Genomic DNA, 27,855 nt, shown 5'->3' on the forward strand with positions numbered 1-27,855 from the left:
ACCAAAAACTACTCCAAATCTATATGTTCATTTTCTATCAAATCAAAATCACTGCGAGCCTTTCATAAAACCTAACAAAATTTAAGAAAGGATATTATCTCCAAAAGTGTGCGCAAAAAGTTTTTATTTAAAAAAAAATGGTGTTTATTCAGTAAAAATGACATTTTTTGGCAACAAACGAAAAAAACTAAGTTTATACAAAATTGAGAAAATTATACTTTGTGTAGTTTTTGTTGGGCTACTTAACAAGCTTGCAGCGATATAATTTTGCCAGTAAATGAGCTAAAAAGTCAAGAGTAGTTTTTTATTATCATAACAAAGCCAAAAGTTATTGCTTTTGGGGTAAGTTTTAGGTCCCGAATTTGCAAGACAAAATGCATCATACTAATTTTGTTTAAAATTTTAAGCAGCAATGGTTTACAGCATTTTTTGTCTAAAATTAACCCAATTTGAGGAAAATGCGTTTTGAGTTTCTGGTTTCATTCCTTTTATCCGGATAATTTTATTTAGCAATATATATATATATATATATATATATATATATATATATATATATATATATATATATATATATATATATATATAGTGTTGAGAAAACCACAAACTTGGTTGAAAATTTTTGTCATTTTTTGTTTGAAAATTGGAATTTTCAATATTACTGGAATAAGTTTATGTTCTAATCTCTTATGCCAGAATAATCAAAAAGTTTGAGAATCCCTTCTGATGTTTGCCTGTCGGCACGGTTTTGCTCAATTTGATTATTCCAAAAAAATCGTTTATGAGGGTCGATTGTGATAACATATTATATCCCTTTTAGTCTTGGTTGAGGAATCAAAAAAGTGTAGCGGCGTCGAGAATAACTGGTTATAATATTTCGAGAATAACTGGTTTCAATATTTTGGGTTTTCTAAATAATTGTTACATTTCGATAAGATGCTGAGTTTCAACGCTGTATTAGTTTTTATAACCACCAATTCTAACGTTTTTCTTTAAATCGCTTCTAGAAAAAATTGACAATCGGCTGCACTTAGTTTACTACTAAACTATTATCTCTAATCGGTTGCAAATATTTTTATCGGTCAGACTTCAATTTCCATTTTTAAAAGCTTTTTGATAAAGTATCAATATAACCTATCAAAGACTTAGAGTGAACAATAAATGCTTGAAAGGTTTTTTGAAATAAAATTTATTTTAGTTGTTCGGAAGCATGCGTCATAATTTTACAACGGGTTTGTGTGAAGATCAAGGTCAACGTGTTAATTTGTTGTATTTAACAACCCCCCTTTTCTCTTTTCAAAAAAGGATTGGTTGCCAGGTTTAAAATTTATATTTGATTAACAGTTGATTTGGTTTGAAAAACGACCGCGCTCGAAAATTGGGAATTAACGACTGAATTACGCAGGGTTTTTTTGAACAAGTTTAGGTGTCTCAAAGAAAACTTGTAGGGCTCAATTGTAATATTATATTAAAATATTTTCACTCGTGATTCAGACCGGAGAGAAAATAATGGTTTAAGAAAATAATGGTCTGAATAACTTTTTGACAATTTACGGCAGTATACTCCTAGTTTCAACCAGACAGCCAGCATATTTTACAATTATTGAGTTTTTTCATCCGGCCGTTATTAAATGATTAATGAAGCTGTTCAAAAGTTAGAAACAGCAGAAATTTTTGATATCATTTATAGGGATGAAAAAGTTTCAGTTCTTGGTTTTTTTTCTTGTACTTTCTCAAAAATTGAACTTCAAGTATCTAGTCGTATAAATATATGCTATATGGAGGCAGAGCAAGAAGTAGAATGGTGTAAAAGCAAAATGGATTCAAGAGCAGAAAAGCAGAAAATTATAAATGAAAAAATTATGCATGTATTGAATAATTTTATCAAGTTTTTTTATTGAAAATGCACAAAATTAGTTTCTTTGATAATAATGTCTATTCTTATAGTGAACTTACGGAATAGCTTATAAAAACAAATCTTTCTCTGTTTTTTGCTCTTGGGTCCTTTCTGCTCTTAGACCATTTTGACTGGCCACCATGCTATTCGCACAGCAATCGGCTCTCCTTTTTCATAGCGTGTTGAAGATTCATTTCTTAGCACCTGACTGGGAAACGGGGTTTCATTAAGATCAGATGGCGGTGTATCGACTAGCATAAAGCTCGACTAGCATAAAAGTTTTTAAATTGAAAAATGTATCAACTAGCATAAAAATCTGGGTTTTTATGCACTAAACGGCCCAAAATCGGTATTTATATGTCTTTTTCAGCTCAAAGTAATAAGGTTGATCCTGATTGGCTAATCAGACACTCAAATTCAAACAAGCTGATCCGGCTTTTCATTTAAAGCTTCAAGCAGATAAAAATATTGGCCGAAATAACCAAATTTAAAGAACTTTGAATTGCTGGAGCCGTGTTACAAAATATTTCTCGTACGGGCAAAGTTTGCCGAGTTACTTGAAAAATAAGTTATTTTAAGAAAAAATTTTACATTTTGGTAATTTCAGTATGTTTTTTTATCTGCTGGAAGTCATGATTGAACTGCTTGAACACGTTGCTTGAATTTGATTGGCTACTAATAGCTAATCAGATTCGACCGTAGAAATTATAATTAAAGGTATAAAAATATTGATGACCTTGGGACGTTTTGTGCATAAGACACCAAAATCTAAACACAGAGTTCAAATTTCGACAAAATTAAATTTCGACAAATTTTACATAAATCACAGTTTGGATTAAGTTAACATCCCCGCCAGATAGACCAAATTAAGATCTTCCAGAGTTCTACAAAGAAATAATTCGATGGTAAACTATATGAAAATTTTGTAGCTATTAACGAATCTCTCCCCCCCCCCTTGCAAAGGGGGAGTAAAGAGATCCGATCTTCCACCCCAGCATTTGATTCGGATTAAACTTGCTGTATGTGAAATGAGCAATTCCGATTGACTGAAAACATCCAAATTAGAACCAAATTAACATCCTCTCCTTTTTGCAATCAATACAAGTTTCAACTGGAACGGATTATGTTTCGGATTTCTGAGAAATGAAGCTATCAAAATTATGCTAATCGATACATTTTTAACTTTCAGACTTTTAAGCTAGTCGAGTTTTCTGCTAGTCGAGCGGTCACCATAACAGATTAATAAAAACTATTGAGATCCGGTTTTTTTTGGAATCTGCTTTCACAGGAAAAAATACTTTTTCCGCGTCCTTGCAAACAAGTTTGTCGGATAATTGTCAAGCTCTAGAAAATTCATAGCAGAGCGACAAAGGATTCATCTATTGTATCCTACTTTTTAATAGGTGACAAATGTTGACCTTTGTAAAATCTGCCGAGAACTTTCATTTGTTCGAGCGATTTTTCTTCTTCACATTTTTTTGAATAAATACTTTCTTAGGAAAAAATGATGTTTTTTTTTGAAATTTGTTTTTGGAAAATGAGCAAATTGTGGGACCAAAAACTCTTTTATTACTTTAAGTTTGGCCAGTGGTGTGCGCAGAATTTTTTCTAGGAGGGGGACGGTTTTCCAAAAAATTTCTAAGACAAATTTCAAAAAAATATATGCTAAAAATGAGGTTTTGAGCATTTTTGTGCAAAGTTTTACCAAAAAATTTATTTGGCGAAGGTGCGATTACAAAATGTTTGAGGTTGGGCCGTCAAAAATGGTTGTCCTAAAACTATAGCAAAGGCGACCCTTTTGAAAGTTTTGGCAACCAGAATGTAGGGCGCCACAATTTAGGGGGGTACAATAATCATAGTCACCTGGAAACGTATCCGACGAAGCCGTAGTAGTGCAGCAGCCGACTTCCCGCCAGGAAAAAAGTGGTGCAAAAATCCACTACACACTGATTGGCGACAAAGAAGTAGCGAAACGACTTCAGTCTTGGTTCTCGGATGATGCGAACCGACACGTAGACTGATCCAGTCACTCCGAACAGCATGGACACGAGACAGATGGCGATGGACCCGTAGTCGCCCGCTTTGAGAATCGCCGAGCTGAGCTCGTTTTCGGGACTCGTTTCGTTCACTGACTCGCATACCATTTTCACACAGTATTAGATAATTTCTGGAGAAATTCCAATTTGAAACAAATTCGAGTGAAAATCAGATTTTTGCTTACGTTTTTTTTTGAAATTACAAAAGGATTTTGAAAAAGAAATTGGAAAATAAAGAAATAATTCAACTTTTGGCTCAAATATCAATGCAGCAGAACAATAATTACTGAAAGTTCGATTATACGTCACATATTAAAAGCAGGAGGAATGTTCCACGAAATGGTCTGAAAATAAATTTTGATGAGTGAAAATTATGAAGCGTTGAATTAAAATTGTTGGTCGAAATTTGGGGAGTTTATTTACTAATTACCCGTTCTTTGTAGGCGGAAAAAAATAATGATGGCAAATTTTGGCCACAAAAAGAATGACCGATAAACTTTTTGCCAAGATAAGTCTTTTTGTGCTGAGGTCGTAACAAAATGATGACGCTAATTTGACGAATTCTCTTTTAAAATAAAAAGATTCACAGGAGATTTAAGCGTCAATTTAGATGTAAAAAGCGCTATAAATAATAAATTGATTTGAGATGGAAAAGTGATAAAAATTGAGGAAGTTTTCTCGGCGGGCGCCAAATAGTAAATGAAAAGAAATTGTCTTCAAGCTTTGAAATGTGACAGAAAATAATAATGAGTGGGTATTTTTTAAGCGTCAAATTATGAAGCGGCGAATATTTAGGCCATCAATTTAAAGCCGCATACCTTTGCCGGGTTTCGTTTTGCTGAGGCACATTAATTTTTTTTTTACGAATTCCGTTATTGGAAAAAGTGTCGGCTTTTTTCATTGGATATTCCAATATTTTTTTTCTTAAATTCTTCAATAGTGAATTTAAGCGCAAAAAAATAAGTGAAATTTGAAAACTAAGAAGTGAATATCAAGTGTAATAACTAATGATTAGGAAATTATAAATAGCTCAAAATTCAAAGTTTGGAAAAGGTGAGAAGCAAGTATGCATTTAGGCGTGAAATTGGGCTTGAACTCTAGTTTGTTATTGGGATAAATAAACATAAACAAGGAATGGAAGTGAAGAGAACTGATTGCTGAGAAACAGAGAAACACCTGAAAGTAATTGAAATCATACCCACAAGAGAAATCTAAATTTGCGTTAGTCCGGACTATGGAGACCAGACTATTATAAAAGTTATCCAGTCTGGAGGAAAAAGTTACCCATGCCAAATTAAGAGAAGAAGTGGACAGTAAAGTCTATAAAAATCAACTGTGATAGGAGGGTGAATATCAATGCAGTGAAGATGCCGAAAAAGGAGTGGGCGTTATATTTGAGGTCTTAAAATAGACGCTGATTGTCTTTAGGAAGTGTAAAATAAAACCTTAAGGGGTTCGAGCGTTAAATTCAAAAAACAGACGCAGTGCAAAAAAAATGTTCACTTTTCTGAACTTGGTTATCTTCTATTTTTGTTGGCAAATTTTCACGTATCCAACGTGACATAACATTGAGTTGAAATGACATTGAGTCTTTCAGACTTATTTGACGAACAAAGGTTCGTTCTGAATGTAACAATTATTCGACTCTTTGCCGCAATTTCGACTCAAGTCTGGTGAAGATGAAAAGCGACGCCTCCAAACAGCAGGAAGTCGAACCGGGGCTGAAAGAGGAAGACAAAAGAACTCTCACAGAATCATATGATAACTCAAAGCATTGAATCCGAATTGAATTGAAATAAAAATATCTGAAACAATAGATCGCCGCTGTTTAATGGCGCGTTTTAAGGTACGACAATAACAAAAAACATCAGAGAAATCAGTTATTTTTGAAACAAATTACGTATTTGTCACCATAAAATCATGTTTATAACCTTTCATATATATTTTTTGCATATAAAGACGCATAAAAATGCCCTTTAGAAATGTACTTCGTAGGAATCTTTCATTTACCTATGAACTTAATTTAGAATCAGATGTTTTAGAAAAAGAAAAAAGACTTCTTTTACTGAAACTGCTAAAGATTATCTTCTTTTAAAAAAAATAAAAGATCTTCTTTTAATAAAAAAAGATCAAATTCTAAATTCTTTTCTCTTTTTTTTCTAAGCAATTTAATTGGCCTTTTAACAACAATGAGATCATGTCAAAATTAAAAAGTTTTTTTTTGTCCCAGAATTTTTTGTCGAGCGACTTTAATCTTTCTTTGAGGGCGACTTTTTGTTCGATTATTTGCATATGAAACTAGATAGATCAACCTACGAGAGAAGGAATAAATTAACCTGTTTGTCAAATTGCACTCAACAATTAATTGACTTCTATAAAATTTGACATTAAATGCTACTTAATGTTCGCGAAACAGCTCATAAAAATTCACAGCTTTACGGGTTTCATTAAGAAAAACAAAATTTCATGAGTTACTTAAAGAAGCCGTCGTTGAGGCAAAATGGTTCCCAATTATTGTTCTTCCCACTATTTCACTCGAAAACATTTTGAAAATGCCATTTTTGCTTATTTGGTATATTTTATGAAAAACTGACGTTTTTGATATGGCCTTTCACTTTTTAGTGCAGTCTTTAACTATTTTAGGAGGGCTATCAAAGTCAATCCAATTTGCCTAAGACATATGTAATCAAATTAAAAGGAGCTTGGTGGAGAAAAATGGGGAGGTACTAACATAGCTAGTAATTTTTCCAGCGTTTATGCTTTTTTTTTGTGTTGTTTAGGACTGGATTCTCTTAATCAAAGCTGAGAATTTTTTCAAATTTTACTGATTATTGTATTTGGTTGAAAAAATGGCCGTTTTTTGCTTTCAAAACAGCCGTTGCACAAATGGAAAAAATTGAAAAAATCAAAAAAAAATACGCAGAATGAAAAATCTAAAAAACGTTTTTTTTTTTTTTGTAAACAGTTTGCAATTTTTTTCCACATGTCTGCTGAGAAGATCAATAATTGGACAAACATAAATAATTGTTTTTACTTGTTTTTGAATAGTTAATTGAAAATCATTGAATGCCTGATCAACATTATCATCATCAGGACACAACTATGATCAATTTTGAATTCCATAAGAGCTGGAAATTTAAACAAAAAGTCAGCTGGCTGTTGGAACACCCAATATCTAGTTAAGCAACCACAAATTGTCTCATTATATCAAAAATGGAAAGTGCTATAAGATTGTCCGAAAACGAATTCATCATAGAATAAACATGAATTTTAAACTCAGAGTTTTTTCAGACTTTCAATCGGATATTAAATTGGTTTTGTAATTACCAACTTAATGGAGTCGGAGAATTGACAACGAATGGTAATTTTAAGCATTAATGTGGAAGTGAATATAAAATCTCACACGACTGCTCCTATCATAGCGAACCCGAAAAAATTTCTATTGCCTATTAAAATCAATCAAAAGGTTTTTGATTTTAAATAAAAACAACAAACAGGGACTACAACAGGGGCGGATCTAGGTTCTCGAGGGGGAGGGGGTGTGGATTTTCAAAAAATTTCGAAATTTTGTCGACCTTTTTTTTAGATCGACCAAAATGGTTTTCCCAGAGCTCTCCAAAGCTATAAAAAATCCCCTTTTTGGCCAAAATTTCTGCGCTGTAGGCAAAAATTGGAAAAAACAGGCCAAAAAGGCGTTTTTGGGAACTTTTTGGAAAATTTTAAACGAAAAATCGCGTTTTTCTGGCGCGCGCTCCCCCTTAAAATAAGTATATACTGGTACCAAAGGCGCCTTAAGAAAAATTTTAGGGTCCGTCAGCAAAAAATGGATATCTCAAAATAGTTCAAAAGGGGGATTCTTTGGGTCGGTAGAGGGTCGAATTCCTGGGGGTGGGGCGTCCGCTCCTTGCGCTCCCCCTAAATCCGCCCCTGGACTACAAAACACAATTTTTTTCATGACTAATTCTGAAGTTTGTACAATAAAAAACATTTATTTATTTAAATCAAGTTGATAATTCTCGCGTTTAATAAAAAAGTTATAGAAAAAAAACTGCTCGCTTTAATTAATTTTGAAAAAAACAGCTCACCACTTAGGGTTCAATATGACAAAATTTATTGCGCGTTATTAATCCCAATTTTAATTATAACAGTCACATTAGTCCCAAATTCAAACCCGTTTATATTGTAAGAAGTGACCACCAATAAAATATCTTGTCAATTTTAAGCCCTCGGAATCAAAATCTCTCAAACTTTAGAAAAAATTTTGCTAATAGTGAACAAAATTTGCTCATTAAAACCCACTACGAGCACAAGTATTCCATTATTACCTTCGAAAAACAGAGAAAAGAAAAAGACAAGTATGAAAAAAAAGAGTTACCACAAAAATTATGTGAAAAACAGTTGTCTAATTAAATGCAAAACTAAAATTGTTTAGCGAAATCTGATAAATCAAGAGGGTTTTCTGATTTAATAATAAAAATTGTCGGCTGAAATTATTTTTGTTGTAAAAATGCATAGTTTATGTTTATTCTACAAATCCCACATGAATTAGCGAGCAATAAAATCCAATAAATTGATGTTCTCTTTTCAACAAAAAGGACCATTTTAAAGATATGCCTAGGAAATTGGCATCAAAAACAACGCTTTTAATAAAATTGACAACTTGTCGCTATTTTTGCTCTAATTATCATCCACCGCTATCATCGACAGATATCATCAACAGCTATCATTAACAAAATTCATCTCAAAAGCTAAGAGGAAAAAAAAAGAAAAAAAAACAAGAGAAAATGAGAGCCTATGTCATACATTTTTACCTAAAAAAGTTGGATTGGGGGCTAAATGCAAAGTATTTTGATGCCAAATGTAAAGTACGTAGCACATGTTGTGCAGAAGACAACTCACAAGTTAAGACAGCTCGCACAGTTTGATCATTGGTTTAAAAAGAGTGGTATAGTCAATTAACAGACGCTTCTCCACTTTTGCTGCGCTTAAATTCTAGACGAATTGTATAGGGCATGATAATTTTGCCGACTTTCGTAACGAAAGAAACGAAATATTTGTGCTCGGGGAGGGTTTTTTTTCTTCAGACAATTTTCGACTTTTTAACAAGCCATTTTTAGCAGAATATTTTTATATCATCCAAAAGATATTGCTGTCTTGAGCTTAAAATTGAAAAGATATTTTACTTGTAATCATTTTTTGTAAAATTATGGCCATTTCGGACAATTAACGCGCGATATATTTCGCACTATTAACGCGTAAGCCGAGATTTAATCAGTGTTAGAAATCGTTCCAAGTTGTTTGAACGAAGCTTATTTGCCATAGCTGATTTGTTACTAGGAGCGAAATCTATCACTTTGTATTTTATTAGGCATGTGGGGGATGATTTTCACAAAAAATCTCAAATTAAAAAAAAATTCATTGTATTTTTATATATTTAATTTTTTCTTGTTATTACTGCTCCATAAAACTTAAAAGGCAGTCGGTACCTTCAGGGTTTCGCCCTGATACGAGCAGTCTTGTTAGAGTTTGCGGTTTATCTATCTTATTTGGTTTGATAATTCTACAAATTATAAACATAGCACTGCGGTGCTGCCCTTACAAAAAAGGGACTAAATGATGAAAAGCTTTCTTACAATCACAACTGTCGAAAATTGTAACAAGTTCCTATCTGCTGAATGCTTCATGTAAAAAAAAGAAAACATAATTTGATCTCTTTTAACCTGTCGAAGGCCTGGTGGTGGGCGCAGTTTATCATAAGCAGTTTGTCTCAGACTTCTGGCGAGCTCGCAACACGTATCAGCACATGAATTGATTAGTATTCGGCCAATAATTAAGTTGATGCCACAATTTATTTTGTCGCCTTTGAAATATTTACAGTTTTTTCAAATTTTTGATTACTCAATTCTGAATAGCTGTCCAGTTTTTTCATTTCCGCGAGTTTTTTCTATCTGATATTTTGTGCGGGTTGTTTCTATGTTGCAACCCGCACCGTGCGCCCATGGATTCTAATCGATTATAATGGATTCCCGAGACAAAAATAATCGATTATACGGTCAGACACGGCAGTTACAATGGCAAATGGTATTCTTAAACAAAAAAGACGTTTTACAAGTTTTTTGAGGTGCATAATTCAACCCCCCCAGTAAAGTAGACTTCAAATCTAATGATTTTAATAAGTCCTCTTTGTTTGCGAAAACCATTAACCATAATAGCTGCCCGCCTCGACCAATTAATTGAATTAAATGTTTCCGAGAAAGACAACCACCCGCCGCTGGTAAAAGTAAAAACTGGTGAGTGATTGTATCGATGTGCAAAATTGATTTTAAAATTTTAAAATAATTTTACGAATGACTCATGGTACCTGGGTACACTAATAAATGAGCAAAATAAAGCTAAATTTACATGTTTGGTCTCAAAATGTCTTTTTTGAGGTCGCTTAATTTTAAAATTTTTTGATCGAAAATTTGAAAAAAAAAATGTAAAAATATGAAATATTGTGAAAAAAGGCAATCCGAACTATAACAACCAAATAACATTGTAAAACCAGATAAAACTCTAAGTGATGGCCGCCGAGCGTCTAAGCATTTTAATCGATTATAATGGATCATAACTCAAACTCAAATGTTGTGGAATAAACATACAAAAAAAAATCGATTATTATGGATTTTATTGCTTCGAAAAATAGTGTCATTATAATCGATTTTTAATGGATTATAATCGATTATTTTGTAATTTCATAGACACTGTCTATATAATGACAATATAATCGATTAGGATCTATGGGAGCTCGGTGCGGGAAGATCACCAAGATGAACATGATAAAATTATCAGTGTCTTTATTCATATCTTAAAAATAATCCAAAAAGAAAGTATAAGAGTCTTTGCAGTTATACCATCCTAGAGGATGAAAAGTGAAAACTAATTTTTTATTACGAAAGTGGATAAAGTAACGCATTTTTGAATCAACCAAAATTGCAAATTAAATGCATTTAGTCTCCCATTTGTAGAAATTATGTAAATAAAAAAGCAAAATTTGATTAATCTGTCGCATTTTGGCCTCTGGTTCTTTAGTAGTATTGATCCAACTTCGTAATTAAATTTTTAATGTCTTTTCTTATTACTTAACGAAAAAAGCCGTACAGAGGTTCAAGTAAACGTTTTCACGAAATCTATTTCACATCTTTTTGGTTTGCCTAGCTCTTACATTTTTCTAAGAACGCTTTTGATTCCATCTTGTGATACATGTAAGGAGGGAGCGTGCTACAAGAAAACTCAAATACTTGGTTGACTTTTCCAAAAAGTTTCCTAAAACCAGGAACGGATTTTTTTTGGGGGAACAGGACGAATCTTTCTCTTGGGTTCGATACCCTGTTGACCTTATGGTGCCCCCTATGTTACTATTTTAGGACATCCATATTTGGTTAACCAACAAATTTTTCTAAAATGCACCGTTGACACTAGTATATACTAATTTTTAGGGGTAGCGCGCTGAAAAAAAGTGCTAAAAACGCCTTTCTTGTGTATTTTTTCATAATTTGCTTTCGACGCAAAGAATTAGGCGAAAACAAGGTTTTTCTAGTTCTTTCGAAAAAGTCGACAAAATTTACAAATTTTTTTTTAAAAATTCGCCCACCCCCATCGAGTAAATCCTAGATACTCCTCTGCCTAATTATATCGCATTAACTTTGTCGACTTGGGTTTTTTGGAAAATTTCCTTCGAATTGCCGCCTGCCTCCCACCCTCGAGAAAATCATAGGTCTTGACCCTGATGGAGAGTATCGCAAGTTTTTGTGAGGTGTTTCTCCCAAACATTTACACTGGATTCCTCAATTATTGCATTCCTCATTTACACGAACAGAAGTAGGTGGCTTAATATGAAACTTCGTACTAAATTGCAAAGAGAGACAGACCCTTTGGGTAGACGACTGTCATAATACCAAGGAAATGGCGGTGGACATTCAAAAAGTAATAACACTTCAGTTATTTGACAGGTTCTTTGAATTAATCAGAGGCATCAGTGGGAGTATTTTCAGATGCTCAAAAGTATTAATTTCATTATCATAATAATGTTAATATGATGCACTCAAATAAATCTTCTTTTCAACGACAACAACGTTATATTCCTTTTGAAAATAGAAACTAGTATTGTTATGTACCAATATATAATATGAGCGTGAACAAAAGTACTTCCACTAATCGATTACGGTTAAATATAACATAAGCTGCCTCTGAAAAAAAGACGTTTCTTGTTTTGTGAGTTTTTTTGCATTGAATTGGCTCACAAAATCCGCAAAGCGACAAATCAGAGACAAGAGCAATTTGATAGAAATCACAGCCGGTCCAAAAAGATAAGCGGCTATGTCTTATCCTGCGAGGTTGAGGTGACCAACTTATTTATCGACTGTACCGATCAACCGAATGTCCTCTTTTCAACCCAAGTGATAAAGATGTACAAGACAATGAAAAAAAGGCGTTAAATTTTTTTCCATAGTTTTTTTCAATGAATTTTTTGCCAAAAAACCTACATTCATCTGAACATAAAATTTTCAGAAGTTTCAGAGAGATTCCTAAAAGTAAGTGGAAGTTGTTCACACTGTGGTAAAAATTGGCTAATCAATTTAGCCATTAATTCAAAACAACGTGTTCATATTTAGATAAAAAAGAGGATAAAAGTGTCTTGAAAAAGAAGGAAAAATGAAGTAATAGTTTATGAATATCTAAAAAATTGAAACTACTAAAAATATATTTTTGACTCAGTTCACAGAAGCCAATGTTTATTAACAATATTAGTTATAAAAAGCTTAAATTCAAAGCTTCTTATCAATGAAAGACGACCGGGTCCACAGCGGACATTATTCGACTCATAAAATTGATAGCATTGAATTATTCCAAAGAAAATGAATAATAATATGTTTTTAAGTGAGGCTTGAATCTTGGCTCTCAAGGAGTGAGGGTACGCCCACGCGAGCGAGGGTACGGACTTTTACAAGCACCTATGCCTTTAAAGTCATATAAAAATGAAATTGTCAGTAAAAAAAATTCGAGAGCTTGACTGCGAAATCCAAAATTCCTCGAACACATTTGTGTTTCTAAGAAATCAACAAATAAGCCTTGTACTGGAGAATTTTGTGGTGTTTCACGGTTGAAGGTGAAGATTCTGAAAATCCCGTTTATAAGTAATATTCATGTACTTGGTAAACTAATTATTGGAGGTAATCAGATCATCAATTGTCAGAGTGTCAATTCATCGCTGCATTTTCTGCCAATCTACTTCTGTGCTTAATCAGAGATGAATGGGTTTGGTAATTGAAGACCGAATTCGATTTTGAGTGCTGGTAAAGGTAGACTGATTGCCCCAAAAAATGAAGTGATATTCAATCGCACTGTTCATGATCAATGAGTTAAATCAGTTAGTGTTATGGGACTCGAAGTTAGTAACTTGATACCCAAAAAAAACAAGGCAAATTGGAACCATAACAAGTCTTTGAACTTTTATTCGAATATCATTTTGTTGTTAGCAAACTTAAAACTTAACAATAAAGTTGGTCGAATCAGGGTGAAGACCTAAAACATCCGACATCCTCTTACTATCTTCTTTACTCATATAACTTCGCAAAATAAAAAAAAATGAAAAATAATTCGGAGTGTTTGTCCTAGAGGTCCTAGAGGTGGGGCCATTATTTGTCCCAGAGGTGGGGCCATTATTTGTCCCAGAGGTGGGTTATTATTTGTCCTAGAGGTGGGTTATTCTTTGTCCTAGAGGTGGGGCCATTATTTGTCCCAGAGGTGGGGCCATTATTTGTCCCAGAGGTGGGTTATTATTTGTCCCAAAGGTGGGTTATTATTTGTCCTAGAGGTGGGGCCAATATTTGTCCCAGAAGTGGGTTATTATTTGTCCTAAAGGGGACTAGGTGCCAATTATCTACTCAAATGATTTAAGTTTGAGCCCCAAAAAGAAATGGGTTATATAAACAATGACTATAAAATAACGAAGTCTCGAAGTACGGCTGTTTCAACATATAAGAGTTGAGAGTAAGATTTTTGATTTCATTTACATTTTTAATTTTTATAATTTTTAAAAATTGAGAACTTGGATGTTGAATGAGTGAGAGGAAATCGTTTTTCAAAAACTTGAATAAATGAGAGTTAGTCTGGAAATCAAGGAAGCTGTTGATTTTGCAGAAACAGCTGCAAATTTTGCAAAAAAAATGTGGAAAATAAATTGTACAGAGTTTAATCCTCATAATCCTTTAAAGGAAGTTTTTTATGGATGAAAATTAAATTGAATTTTTCGAAATAATTGAAGAAAAGTGGATAAGAATCGATTGAGTAGTGGCAGCAAACGACTGAACAGTGGCAACATTTAAAACACGAGAAAAGTTAAACTTGATACCTCCAGAATAATTTGATTAGTAATCACCTATTAGCTAATTACTAATCAAATTCAGCTAATTACTACCCATGGAACCTCAAATAATACTTACTATTTTTCACGCTAATTCAAGTACTAAAAAAACGTACGTCCGATTAATTTGAGTGATCTATTATACAATGATTTCAAGTTCACGTTAAAAAAAAAATTAGAAACCGATTTTTTCATCAATGAAACTTTTTTTGAAATTTGTTTAAAAATGGATGTTTTTTGAAAGTTTCCACGTAAAATTGAAAGATTTATTTAAAAAAGGTAATTTTTGAAAAGAAGATCGGCTAACAAAAATTATTTTTTGGCAATTTTGTTAACATAAAGCGGAGTTTGAAAAATACATGCTTTTTGATACAAGTTCAAAATCAAAAAATAGGATTAAGTCCAGAATAATTAATGTAGGGTAAATTTAACAGTTATTAGTTTATATATGAAATATAACCCCAAATGATTTTGCTTACTGGTGTTTTTTCATATAATTCTTTTAAAAATTTTAATAGTTTTGATTTTATACTTTGACTTCTTTTTAATCATTCTCAGGTAAGTCATTCCATTTCCTGGCAATTATTTTAACAACCGAAAATTATGAGGAACACGTTCCATAAACCTGTCCAGCACTGTTTTATTTAACGACAGTTTTTGTTGTTGCATATTTTGTTTCTTGTTTTTTTTTTCAATTAAAGGACTATTTTTTCATTTAAAAAGAGATCAAAATTTTTCAGATAACAGATCAATCTCACATGTCTCACTTCACTACGTGATTTTGCGTGATGTGTCGTTGAAATTTTTGTGATATCCAGTTTGAAAAGCTCAACTTTGCGCCGACCATATCGGTGATCTCAATCCAAATTGCTAGAAACTCGAACAGAGTTTTTGAGAACGATTAAAGAACTATAATCCAAGCTAGTCGAGTTTTTGTTCCGGATTGGGGAGAAAATGAAGAAAAAACATTCAATTTGAACGTATTTTTTATTTATTTTTACAGCAAAAAAAACTTCAGTTGATGTTGTTGTAATTATCTTGATAAAATATATATGCCCAATATTTTGGTGAATAGCACAAAATTAGACTCTTTTTTTAGTACTGAGGAGAACCCACCTGAAAAATTTTTTAGAATAAAAAAACAGGTAGTTATTTAGTTAATTTTGAGCCAGAGTAAATATTTTTTGATTCTTAACTAAAACTAACTGAAAAGTAACTAGAATTCATGTGATGATTGCAGTTTTGCGACGAAATTTTGCAGTTTTCTATAGATTGATGCATTTTCTAAGTTGATAATAGTTCTCAATTTGAATGTTTGGTTTTTTTTTGAGGATAACGGACATTTCACAAAAGCTCCTATAAAATATAAACAAAAATAACTATAAAATTTGTATGTTTTTAAAAAACTGAATGGTTGTAGCATATCGAAAATAGAGTTTGTTTGTTGTTTTATAAGTAATTGTTGTGTTTTCTGGCTTAACGTAGCTCGCAAACTCAGTTATTTAGCAGTTCACCGAAATTGAAAAAAAAATTGTTCATTATTTTTTTACGTAAACATATGAACTACTGATAAGTTTGCTTAATATATGAAATTCGACTCTGGCAAATAACGAAAAAAAAATAAAAAACTTTTTTTTAGCGCTTTACGATGCCAAACTGTACAATTTGTAAGTTTTAAGGGGATTCCGCAAGTGGCAAAAACAGTTTTATCACGGAATCCGCGACATTGTTATTTTTGTTTGATCTTTTTTGCTGTTTGGGATTCCACTTACATTCAGTTAAAATACTGTATAGCTCAAAATTGCTGATTTTGAGACATCCTCAACAATGTCGTGGAATCGGCAATTATAAGAGGAACCCACAAATTGTAGGTTGAATCCGCTTTTTGTTTGCATAATTTAAAAACAATTGTAATTTTATAACATTATAAAATTAAGTAACTGATTTGTGGGTATTCAGCGAGACTCTCTGACTGTTCATTATTATTTACTGCCAACACTTTAATCTCAAAAACCGACAGAATTTCAGTGTCATTTACTGACAACAGTTTAATTCAATATCAATCACTGCCAACAAATCAGTCTCCTTTACTGACAACATTAAATCCAGCTAAAACCCATCTGCTAAATCTCAAATACTGAAAAAGTGAATACAAAAAGAATGAAACCATCTCGATCTCAAAAACTAAAACAACTAAAACCAACATAAAACCAACTAAAATAAACCTATTTCTACTTCTGTCAGAGACCAAAAAAGTATCGACTTCTTGATTTCAAATTAAAAAACAAAACATTTCTCATCTGCAACCATTGTTGGTTAAATTCTGAAATGTTTAAAATTGGCATATTAGCCATCTTGAGGATTAGCTTATGCGGGCTTTAAAGACTAAGTTATAAATCTGAAAAGGCATTGCTAAACAAGTGTCGTGAAATTTCACTGTTTATACTATTTACTATTTTAATTTAGTTTTTGATGACAAAATACTATTGAAAAAATTAAAAACCATGAATTCGACACCATTCAAAAAGCAGTTGAACATTTTACGGTTTTGTCTTGACGTACAAGCAGACTTGTTTCATGCTTGAAACTTGAAACAAAGTAAAACTGAATGAGATTTAAATGTTGTAAATGAGGTTTTATGATGATTTTTTTTTACATTTTGTTAAAATCTCTAATAGCTGAGCAAACTCCGTCTTGCAGTGAATGTTTCAATCGTTCTTCTTTTTGATTAGACTGTTCGTTCAGCAAAAGCAAATCCATCCTTGCATGGAAAGACTGCTCGTATCAGGGTGAAGCCCTGTATCATTATAGCATTTTAATTTTTTTCTCTATCTCTCCTCTCTCTATCTCTTTCCTTGGTTGTTTTAAGCAATTTGATACACTTTTAAGTTTTTTACGTCTCGTAACGTGTCAATTAGGCAAAATGATTTACCTTAATCAAAATTGGACTGATATCTGCGCCCGATTACGCAAAAGTTCAACAAACACATTGGCGTTCTTGAGTAGTATTGAAATATTCCGTTTAAAAAGAGCAATTAATTAATTAATGAAAACTTGCTTGAAGAAAAATTCAGGCCAAGCAAGTCGCTTTTTTGTATTCGGAACGACAATTAATTTTCTAATGAAGCTAATGAAATTAAAATTAATTGTTTAAATTGAAAGTGCAAGCTTTCATTTTAACCCTTTTGAACAATTTTTAAACCTCAAATAGCTGAAATGAATCACATGACAAGAAAAAGAAAATTCAAATTCCCAGAAATTCAAAGTCCCAGTGTTGTTTTTGACGATATTTCCAGAGCAAAAGCAACTTTGAAACTACTTGTGCTTAATGGCTAATTTAAGCCTTGAAAACATTTCTCATCGTTTAATCCATTTTGCTCCTTCCAAATAATTTTCTCTAGCATGTGTCAAATTGTCAATCCTATATTTTTGTTCCGACTTTCGATACGAAAATAACGGAATATTTGTGCTCGGGGTGGGTTTTTTTTTCTTCAGACAAATTTCGACTTTTTAACTAGCCATTTTTGACAAAATTTTTTTATATCATTCGAAAGGTATTGTTGTCCTGAGCTCAAATTTGAAAAGATATTTCACCTGTGATCATTTTTCGTAAAGTTACGGAGGTTTAAAGATTGCCATTTTGGTCAATTTGGGACAATTAACGCGCGATATATTTCGCGTTATTAACGCGTAAGCGGAGAGTTAATCCATCTTAGAAATCGTTCCAAACTGGTTAAAAGAAGCTTATTTGCCATAATTGGTTTGTTACAAGGAGCGAAATCTATCCTTTTGTACTTTATATGGCGTGTGGGGGATGATTTTTATAAAAAATTTCAAATTTTAATAATTTTTTTTTTCATTTTGTTTTATTTCATTGACTTTTTTAAGGATATTACTGCTCCATAAACCTTAAAACGCAGTCGGAACATTCAGGGCTTCGCCCTGATACGAGCAGTCTTGTTAATAGTTTAACTACAAAGCTACAAAAACCTCATGTGAAAATTCATTCATGTGCTCGTTGAAACCAAAAAGTTTCCATTTCAAAGTCCCGTGACTATATAATGGTTCCCTGAATCCTTAGCCATTGAAAAACATTGTGAACATTGTGCAAGGTTTCCAGAAGGCATTTAGTTTGGAAGCTCAAAGACAAAAGTTTTGCTGAAAAACTTGAAGATCAATGTTTAGTGATGAGGCTTATACTTACAAGGATGTATACAATTGCGTCGAAAATGGCGCTCGTGTTGAATTATAATTAATTAATGATTCGAAACTGCAAAACCATAGGAAACAATTGCTTCCTAAAACCCACTTGTTTTTTTGCATTAAGTTTTTTTTGTGTGTTTCTCAAACAATTGCTTGTCAGAATCTACAACCACCTTTATTTGAGCACTTTTGGAGCAGCATTTAATCAGAAATTTAACAAATAACGAAAACTAGCCCACACACTTTACACATCTAGGCAAAAAGTTAGCGTATGGCTTGTTAAACGGTTTGAGTTGTGCTAACTTCTCAAAATGTTCATGGTTTTGTGAATAGGTCGGGATTTGAAGGTAAATTCTTAATGACCGATCAAAAAACTTATTTGGACAAAATTGAACTTCAATAATTTGCTCCACTGGCTGTTGATAATCCTCTGCACTACTGTGGCTTCTGCCGGGGCCTAATTCAAGCTAGAAGTCTTGATAAAATGCGATAAGTCGCGACTCATCTAATCTCGGTTTTGCCTGGATCTTGTCTCAACAATATTTTACCGCATGCTTAGGTAGACTCTAACTCTAACTGAAGCCGAACTTTTTATATTGTTTTGGCAAAATATTACGGTTTCAAAGTTCACTTGCCCGGTAATATTTTCTATCTAACGTGCAGGCCTCTCTTTTATTTTAATCACGGCAAAGTTAGTGAAAACGGGCTGAGCAAAGATGGAAAATTAAAAAAGTACAATGGTTACAAAAAATTACAAAAAAAATGACAAACCATGTTCTGAAAATCTGAAATACCGACTGAAAGTCTCTTAAATTATGCCACTACCAGCTACTTTGAGCTACCTAAAACTGAATTGAAACGAATAACAAACCATGTCCAAATTTATTGCAACTTTTTTGAGGTTGTGAGTTAGGTTCGAGGTGTAACTCATAGAGTAATTTCGGATAGGGTACACCGTCTGCTCGTCACGCTATCTTATTTTCGGCCGGATAGATTCGTGCAACTTCTGAGTCTAATACCGATCCTAATCTTACTCTTATTTCTACTAGTCTCAGGGTGTTTAACTAGTCTCTGCTAGGCTCAATAGATCTAGAGTATACTGGCTTATTGCGATTGCTAAAAGGTCTCTTGGAGAGGTAACTAATTTCTAAGTTAAACTCAAATCTCTCTGGTGCTGAAATTAAAAGAAATTTCAGCACTTACAAATAAGTGGGTTGTGAGTTAGATGAATCATGATTGGTTAATATTAAATATTTTATAGTGATAAAATATCTAATTTATAACCAATAATAAAATATAGTTTAGATCTGGTTCCACCCATCCGGGGTTTACAGAGTTTTTGAATCTTCTATCTGTAATGAAGGATGGATGATGATCGTTGGTATTTGGCGAGCATCATTTCTTGTTTCGTTCTTGGAGACGAAAGCTCCAGGAAGCTGGAATCGTCGATAGGAAATTGTTAGCTGTCGTTCGACAAAGACTATGACCGCCAACGAAATCAGTCTGATTTCAAGATGGTTTGTAATGATCGTCTGTTCTTGATCTGTTGTGTAGAACTATTTTTCGATCTAGAGTGGGAATGGCGTGAATTTTGAGTTTGGAGGGAATGCCTTGTAATTCGGATCTGAACGTATACTTGAACATCGAGGTGGTCATTGGTCTGATTCAATGAAGTCCTTTTCTGCGAAGTCAAGTCGTACTCTAAATCCTTTTTGAGTCGTGATTGTGGGCAGCATGTCGGTTTTGTTTAGCCATTCTGTAAGTTGAGTGTGATGGGGTCTTCTAGTCTTTGGATGCTCGTCTTTGTGGTTGTTTGTGATCTATGTACTGCATATTATGATTTACGTTTTATAAAATTTTGTTAATTCATTTCTTTTTTTATGATTTTGGTTTAATTGTTTTCGCAAAAGCGTTTTAGTTTTAGTTCAGTTATTTTTAAGATTTACTCACCCTTGAGTCGGTCTTGTCAAAAATATAGTGTGGTCACAAAGCGTGGATGTAGCATAGTGGGTTAGGCCGGCTATAGAGCATGCTCAGGACGTCTTCTCGGTGGGTTAGGCCAGGAGTGGGAGTATGATTTCATGCTGGTTTTTTAAGGGGTCCTGTTTTGTGCTAACGTTTTGTGTTATATTATTTCTGGTTTTTCTTTTGTTACTTTAGTTGTGTCCTTTTTACAAAAATCAAATTGTTTTTGGTTTGGGTTTGTCTTGCGACTTTTTGGTGTTTTATGATTTCTTTTTTAGACTTGGTAATAGTCTTCAAAAGAATAAATTATCCAGTTTTAAGCTGGTTTAATCCGGTTTGGGTACCGTAGGTGTTCGTTCCTTAGTCATGCTGTTAGTTTGTGGTTTATGGTGTTTAGTTAGCTGCGTTGGTTAGTTTGGTTATTATATAATTCCATTACAACCGGGTTAAAGAAAAATTGGAAACTTGTTATCGCTTGTTTGAGTTGTTGTTAGTGAAAACTCAAAACTTGAATTCATTATTTTAAACAATTCTTTGTGGGCGAGTTGTGCGATTGAGGATAGAATTCTTGTGCGGGTGAACAGAAGATATATAAAAGGTTAGTACTGCATTTCTCTGTATAAATTTACTACTTTAAGAACCAATTTTACTGCTTTGTGGGGGTTGAAAATTATAAATTGATTATCATCGTATTAAATTTACTACATTTAGGGAAATAATTTATAGATGAATTTATTGCTTTGAATTGAATTTTACTGCATCATTTAGCGCTGTAGATTTAATAGAGTTTATTATGAAAAATGAGTTTGTATTTTCATTTTTTTTTTCTTGTTGTAGGTGATCGTGGTGTGGAGACTTAAAAAATGTAAATTACCTATAAAGAATGTTAGTTTTATTTTAAAATAGTTAGTTTTGAAATATTAAATTCATACTTACCTTAGTCGTCGGGAAAGAAGCCACGAGGGAAAACATCGTGAATAGCATCTGATGTGTTTAGTAATTTTGCTAGTATGCGTATGATGTTTTTAGTTTGGAGCAGTGTCCAAAGCAATTGAAGTGCTTTTCTGGTTTTTAGTTATTCGGTGCCTACTGCAGATTCTTGAGGTGTGTTCTGAATTAGATAAAATATTTTGTGATTGTATTTAGTGTTGTGGATGAATTCTAAAATGGGTACTTCTATAGGTTGACTATATTCATGCGGGACTATTAGGGTCGGGATTCTTCTTCGTTGAAGGTCTTGGTGAGGGGACAAAATAAATCGATCTGGGTGATTGGGTCATAATTCCGGAGGATACCTTGAAGGTTAGTATTCTTAATACAATATGTGAAGTTTAGTAAAAACGGTGAGGTGTATTTGGAATTGATGAATTGAAATCTGTGGTGGGGTTGTCGTGATGGTGTGTGTAAATGAAAATGGTTTTGGATAAAACGATAATAAGTTTAGGTGTGTGTTTGTTTAGTTCTCAACATGATGTCATGTGAACAGTGCAAAAAACGTTCTTTTGGTGTGAGTAAATGAAAGGTTAGTGAAAATGTTCGAAATTTTTCATGAAATGATTCGTATGCTTGAATGTCTGATAATGCTTCTGAAATAATGTGATCATGCTTTTTATCTAGTATGCTAAGTGTGAATAAGTAGGGTGTTTTAATGAAAAATTTTTCTGTTAATTGTTTGTTTGTAAACTGATCGTCGTCAGGAAATTGGTCTTGATCAGATCTGATGATGTTATGATCATAATATTCAATTGAATAGTCGTAAACTCGGGGTGCAGGGAATGTTTTTAGTAACTTTTATTATCCTACGTATGTAAACTGTCGGGGTGTTAATCTCGTGGTTAGTCTAAATAATTCGGTCTTATTTCTTTCATTATCTTTTGTGGTGTTCAGGAGTGGTAGCGTAAGGGGGTTATTAAAATTGTAATAAGATGTCCAATGAAGTGTGGGTATTAACACATGTTCATCTACAAAATGATGTGGTTCGGGGTTAGGGTCGGATTTATTTAATGTATATTGGGGAAATAAAGGTAGGGTTACTTGAAGAAAATTTGTAGTATTGGCGTGGTCTGGATGGTTAACGTATTCTCGGGCGGTTCCGGGTTTGTATGGGAACGGATGATTTGGAGATTTGCGTTTAAAGGTTCTATAAGCTCGATTAGTACTGGTGGATGTTTCTGTTGACGTGGATGACTGAGCTAGTGATGGAGTAAAATCTGAAACTGGTGTAGGTGTGGGTGGATTTGATGATGTTATTTTTGATGATAGTTGGTGAATAGTGAGAGTATGGGGAGATATTAACTGTTGTTGGAGTGTTAGAAAATTATCTAATTCATTAGAAATTCGAATATTATCTAGGGAATTGTTGATTGATCGTTCATAATGAAATGAGGAGTAGGTTGGGGTCACTTGAGGAGGAGTGTAGGGAGATTTACATTGGTTTTGAGGTTGAATAGGTCAAAAGGGGGTTTTGAGAAGGTTAAAGAGTTGGTCTGGGTATGGGTAGAAGGGGCTGGTTCGGAATCTACGAATTCATCGGGAGTTTCTACATCGGAGTTATTAAAAGGTGATATTGTGTGATAAACGGTGACATCTGAGTTAATATCAGAATTCATGCCTGATGATGTATTAGTTTGTGGTGAATCAGGTGGCGGGAAAGCAAAAAGTGGGATTATATGGTTTGGATATTGGAGGTTGGCAGGGTGCGAGTTTGATTGATGGAGTGATCCCATTTGTCTGTCATTTTGGGGGTGTTGTGTCACTATATGTTGAATGGGGCTTTTTATGTGGCTTGGTCTTAAGTTTGGGGGTTTTTGATTGCTAAGTTCCTAAAATTTCGTTAGACTATGATAATGGATGGTTATGATGGAGATTTAGTAAGTGTGGTGCTGTAGGTAATGCATTTGTGTTATTGTTTGATTCTTCGTATGTGTTCGGGTTTGTTGATAGTTATGTATTGTATTCTTTGATCTGTGCATCTAAGAGGATTTTATTTATTGATGATGAAAATATTCCAAAAAATCCTGCAAATAATATGCGTGCTACGCTTGCTTGTCGGTTTACTTGTGTGTGTAATGCACATGTGTTATAGATTCTTTTTAGTAATGAGAAATAAAATCCAATAAAGTTAAACATAGAGTATAAGATAGTCAATCTTTCTAAGATGTAATATGGCCATCCTAGAAAGCAAGGATTTCGTTTTTTAAGGTTTCAAAACTAAAAATCTTTATTGGTGAGATATCTTGTGGTCTATATTTTTCGCCGTTTAAGTATATGTAGTCTTTAATATCTTTAAAATATCCGCTATAGTCTTGTGTATAGATGTCTGAAAATCCTGCGGTTTCTGCAAGTTTTCTTAAATTTTGGTCTATTGATTGTCGTTGTATGGTGTCCAATTGTGTTAGTAGTTCCTGAAATTGCTGTGTACGAATTGGATGTTTTATATCTGATTTAGAATATATACTAATCGATTGTAGATCGATATTGGGATTACGAGCAACAGCTCGACTACTTTCGGGTGAAAACTTTTTCAATTGTTGCATTAATGTTGGGTATGGTGTGAGTAGATAGTTTTTTTCTTCGTCAGGTTTTAATTTTACGACGTTGTGGCTGTTTTCTGATCCACATGGGACTGCGGTATCCCAAAAAAATGTTCGTCTTGAAAGTATATTGACAAAATGATCTTTATTTTTATAGAATATCGGGATTCGTTTGTAACAACGTTTATCTTCAAAAACATATAATGGTGATACTTTTTTGGCGCAAGTATAAAACCATATTATATTTCCTTCATAGTCAAGGAAGATTGATCTATTTCCGGATAATAAATATCCTGCAAGGGTGTTTTTAGAACTGCTAATGCGAGTGATTGTAAAATCTGAGTTCTTTCTAATTCACATAGTTGATGTAGTGTTTCTAATTCGGAAAATGACATTTCTTGAAAAATTCTACTAATTGTGTAGTCTAATTTCATATCTAAGTGGATGACATAGTGTATTGCGCCAAAATATGTACTATTCATTAGTGATAAATCTTGTAATCGTGTGCTTTCAGTGTCGTGCGGTTTTACTTTTCCACCAGGATTTCCTGTGTTTTTTAGGTGATTTACTGGGAAGTATGATGTTCCTTCGTTGAGAGGGTGATGTGTTGCATGGGGATTATATTTTAGTTTTCCAGTGGTCATATCGAAAATTTCGTCGTATTCGACAATTATTTCGGAATATTGTATTTTTTGGAGTGGATTTTTGTATTTACATGCAAATTCTGTTTCATGATAAATTTGGAAACGTGTTAATTTATTTTCTATATTGTGAATATTCCTGAATTTAATATTGGTGTGTCTTATTTGATTTGTATTGACATTATCAAATGGGATGGATTCTATGAAATTTTTTTTTTCATGAAATTTAATCATTCGAGCGTGGATTTTTGCTACTTGAAAAGTTGTACAAGTGTCTTCGGGAAACCAATCAATTGTTGCTTGTGTTCTTGTTGTAGGATCAAAATAGCCTTAGTCATTTTTGCAAGGTAGTTTGATTCCTTGATAAATTATAGTGTTATCTTTTAAATCTCGTGTGAGTTGTATTTTTTCTAGTTGGATTTTCCAGTCAAAAAACATTATTTCTAGGTATCCTTTATTTTTCGTATCTGCTTTGCAGTTTGCAGGATTATTTATTCCAGTATGTGGTATCCAGTGTTTGTCGTGAACATCATGAGTTAGTCGTCCGTGTGCGCCGTTGTATGGATATCTTTCGTCTAGTTTAATATGTCCTTGATATCTTTCAAGTTGTGCTTGATGTACAGAGTCTGTGAAGACTTCAAAGTTTACTATTTTTCTGTTTGAATTTTTATTTCTTGTCAAGTTTAATCTGAGTAGTTCGTTTGTAGAATCTTCGGGACTTAGATGTAAAAGTCTTTCTATATTACTTTGGTAGAATGATTCGTGATCAAGTCGGTTTTTATTTCCATTTGAGACTTGTGAACAATGTACTTTCTTTTCGGAAAATGTCGCTGTAAATTTATAGCCTGTAAGTGTTGTTGCTCGGGCTTTCGAGTATAATGTTGCTATTATGTTTGTTGTTTCTATAGGTTGTGGTTCTGATTCGCATTGTGTTACTTGGTTTATTGCATATTTGTGTAGCGTTTTTTGTTCATTTTTTTCACAATCGTAGTGTGTTACTAACAAATCCTGAGGTCCTGTGCGAGGAGATGGATTTGCATTTTGTTCGGAGAAAATTTAAAAAAAGAGGTTTTAAAACGTAAAATTTTTTAAAATATTCATGTGTATGATAATCCTGAGTATGGGTTATAAAAGGTGATATATCCAATTGTGTTTTTGTTTTGGTATATCTGTCGTATTTATATATGACTTCAGTTGTTATAAGTGGGGGAGGTAATGATTGAGCTGTTATATTCGGTGGGCTTAGGGGAAAAGGATGTTGAACAGTATTTGTAAGTCTGACTGTGATTTCAAATTTTAATTGGAGACTATTTTGTTGAAGTTTATGAATATTGTGCTCTTGAATATCTTTGTGAATATCTTGTCTATACTGTAATCTATTTAGTGGCCAATTGTGGAGTCGGCTACTTTCGTGATGTTGTCCAAATAGTGGGGGAGATGCTACGAAAGTATTCCAATCTAACCGTAGAGGGGTGTTTGTCGATGATTGTTCTTGGTATCTATCGTCAAGATTGGTGGGGAAATTAAGGGGGAAAAGTGTTGGTGAAATTTGACTTAGAGATGGTGTTGATGGAAGTGAAAGTGTTTCTGGCAGGGATGATAATGTTGTATCAGAAGAAATATCTATTGGTTCATTTACTAAATTTGGTTCTCCTGGAGTATATGAGTGTGTTGTCCAATATGGTGGTCTCTTGGTGGTGTTTGGGGGATTAAAAGGATTTTCTCGGATTTGTTCTGATGTGTGGGAGTTGGGTAGTTTCTGGTAATGTACTGCTTGAAAGTTCTGAGGTAGTTGGTGTTGGCGATTGGGGTATGTTAAATTGAACTCTAGGGGTTTGAAATTTTCTATTTCTTCTTGGATGTATAATTTGTCTATTTATTTTAAGTGTATTTTGATTTTGGCTAATATGTCTTACTCGATTAATATCTTTTTGTAAGGTGGGTTATAAATTACATGTTGGTTTGCTGAAAGATGCTTGGCGATGAACTGGTTCTAATGGTTCAGATAATCGTGCGTGTCGTTCTACAAAAGTGTATGGATTGTCTTGAAAAGAAATTCGTCTTGATGGTTGGGGATTGTTGGTAGTTGTAGTTGTTTTTGGACTGTCTTGGGGTGTTGTTGGTGGGGGCTGGTTTGGTGGTTGTTGATTAGCAATTTTGAAAAGGTATTTGAGTGTTTAATTCTTATTGGTAAAATTTATGTTTATTATAATATTCTTCAATAAAAAGTATCAAAAGAATAGTTGCTAAGGCGAATGTGACTATTGCGTTTTTTGTTCATTTGCACATTGTCATGATTAGGGATATTAAAAGTGTGAGAAAAATTATGAATAAAAGAAAACTATCTTTTCGACTAAAAATGGTTTGTATCATTTAAATAGATTTTATGTTTTCGTACCTGTAGAAGTGGTCATGAATTTGGGAAAGTTGGAGGTATATTTCAATTAGGGAATAGAAAATTGAAAAAAAAAATTGGAAGCTAATTTTAAAATTTGTGGATGATGAAAGTGGTCTTCATCATGTGTATGTAATGGTAGATTATAACAAATTGAATCTTTATTTGGTTGACACTATCCTTGTGTATTTTTATGGGCATTTACTGTAAACATAATTGGTTTTCGTGGCTTTTGATTAAAATACATTTCGTATGGTGACATTCCTAGAGTTGCTGTGATTTGTGAATTATAAGATAAGGGGAATAATTTTACATCTGTTGGCCATTCAGTATCTCGTGTATCGTTTCAATTAATGATACATCGAAGATATTCTTGTAGTGAACGATTCATACCTTCGACTAATCCATTTGTCCATGGTGAATGAGATGTACGTGGTTTATGTTTGATATTATATAGGTGGCATAATGTGATGATTTCATTATTTATAAATTCTGTGCCGTTATCTGTGACTAGTATTAAGGGTAGTCCGAATTTAGCTATCCAATGTTCGTAAAGTGTTGTGTATGCGTAATAAGCATTACAATGTGGTTCTGGGTTGAGTGCTACGTAGTGCGTAAATGCATCAACAATGACCATGATGAAATCGGTCCTTTTGTGTCAATGAAATTCTATGATTGAAATATAGACTTTGTCCTTTAAAATCTTGTTTCGGTGCTTTTTATTTTGTTTTGGATAAAATAATTTAATTGACATATTATGCAATTGTTGCATAAAACTTTAAT

General features: G+C 33.2%; 1 protein-coding gene across 1 annotated transcript in view; it reads right to left on the reverse strand.

Moving 5' to 3' along the window:
* The window catches only part of LOC134855987 (alpha-1A adrenergic receptor-like), a gene marked incomplete at its 3' end in the record, with an annotated part of 18,470 nt that extends 12,750 nt beyond the window's left edge, over window positions 1-5,720 (reverse strand). Inside the window, exon 1 of the mRNA XM_063872353.1 lies at window positions 3,758-5,720. Coding sequence (XP_063728423.1) covers window positions 3,758-4,038 — 281 coding nt within the window. The remainder of the gene's footprint in view (window positions 1-3,757) is intronic.
* Window positions 5,721-27,855: the final 22,135 nt, after the last annotated feature.

Source organism: Symsagittifera roscoffensis, unplaced genomic scaffold, assembly GCF_963678635.1.
Source record: "Symsagittifera roscoffensis unplaced genomic scaffold, txSymRosc1.1 SCAFFOLD_211, whole genome shotgun sequence".
NCBI lineage: Eukaryota > Metazoa > Xenacoelomorpha > Acoela > Convolutidae > Symsagittifera > Symsagittifera roscoffensis.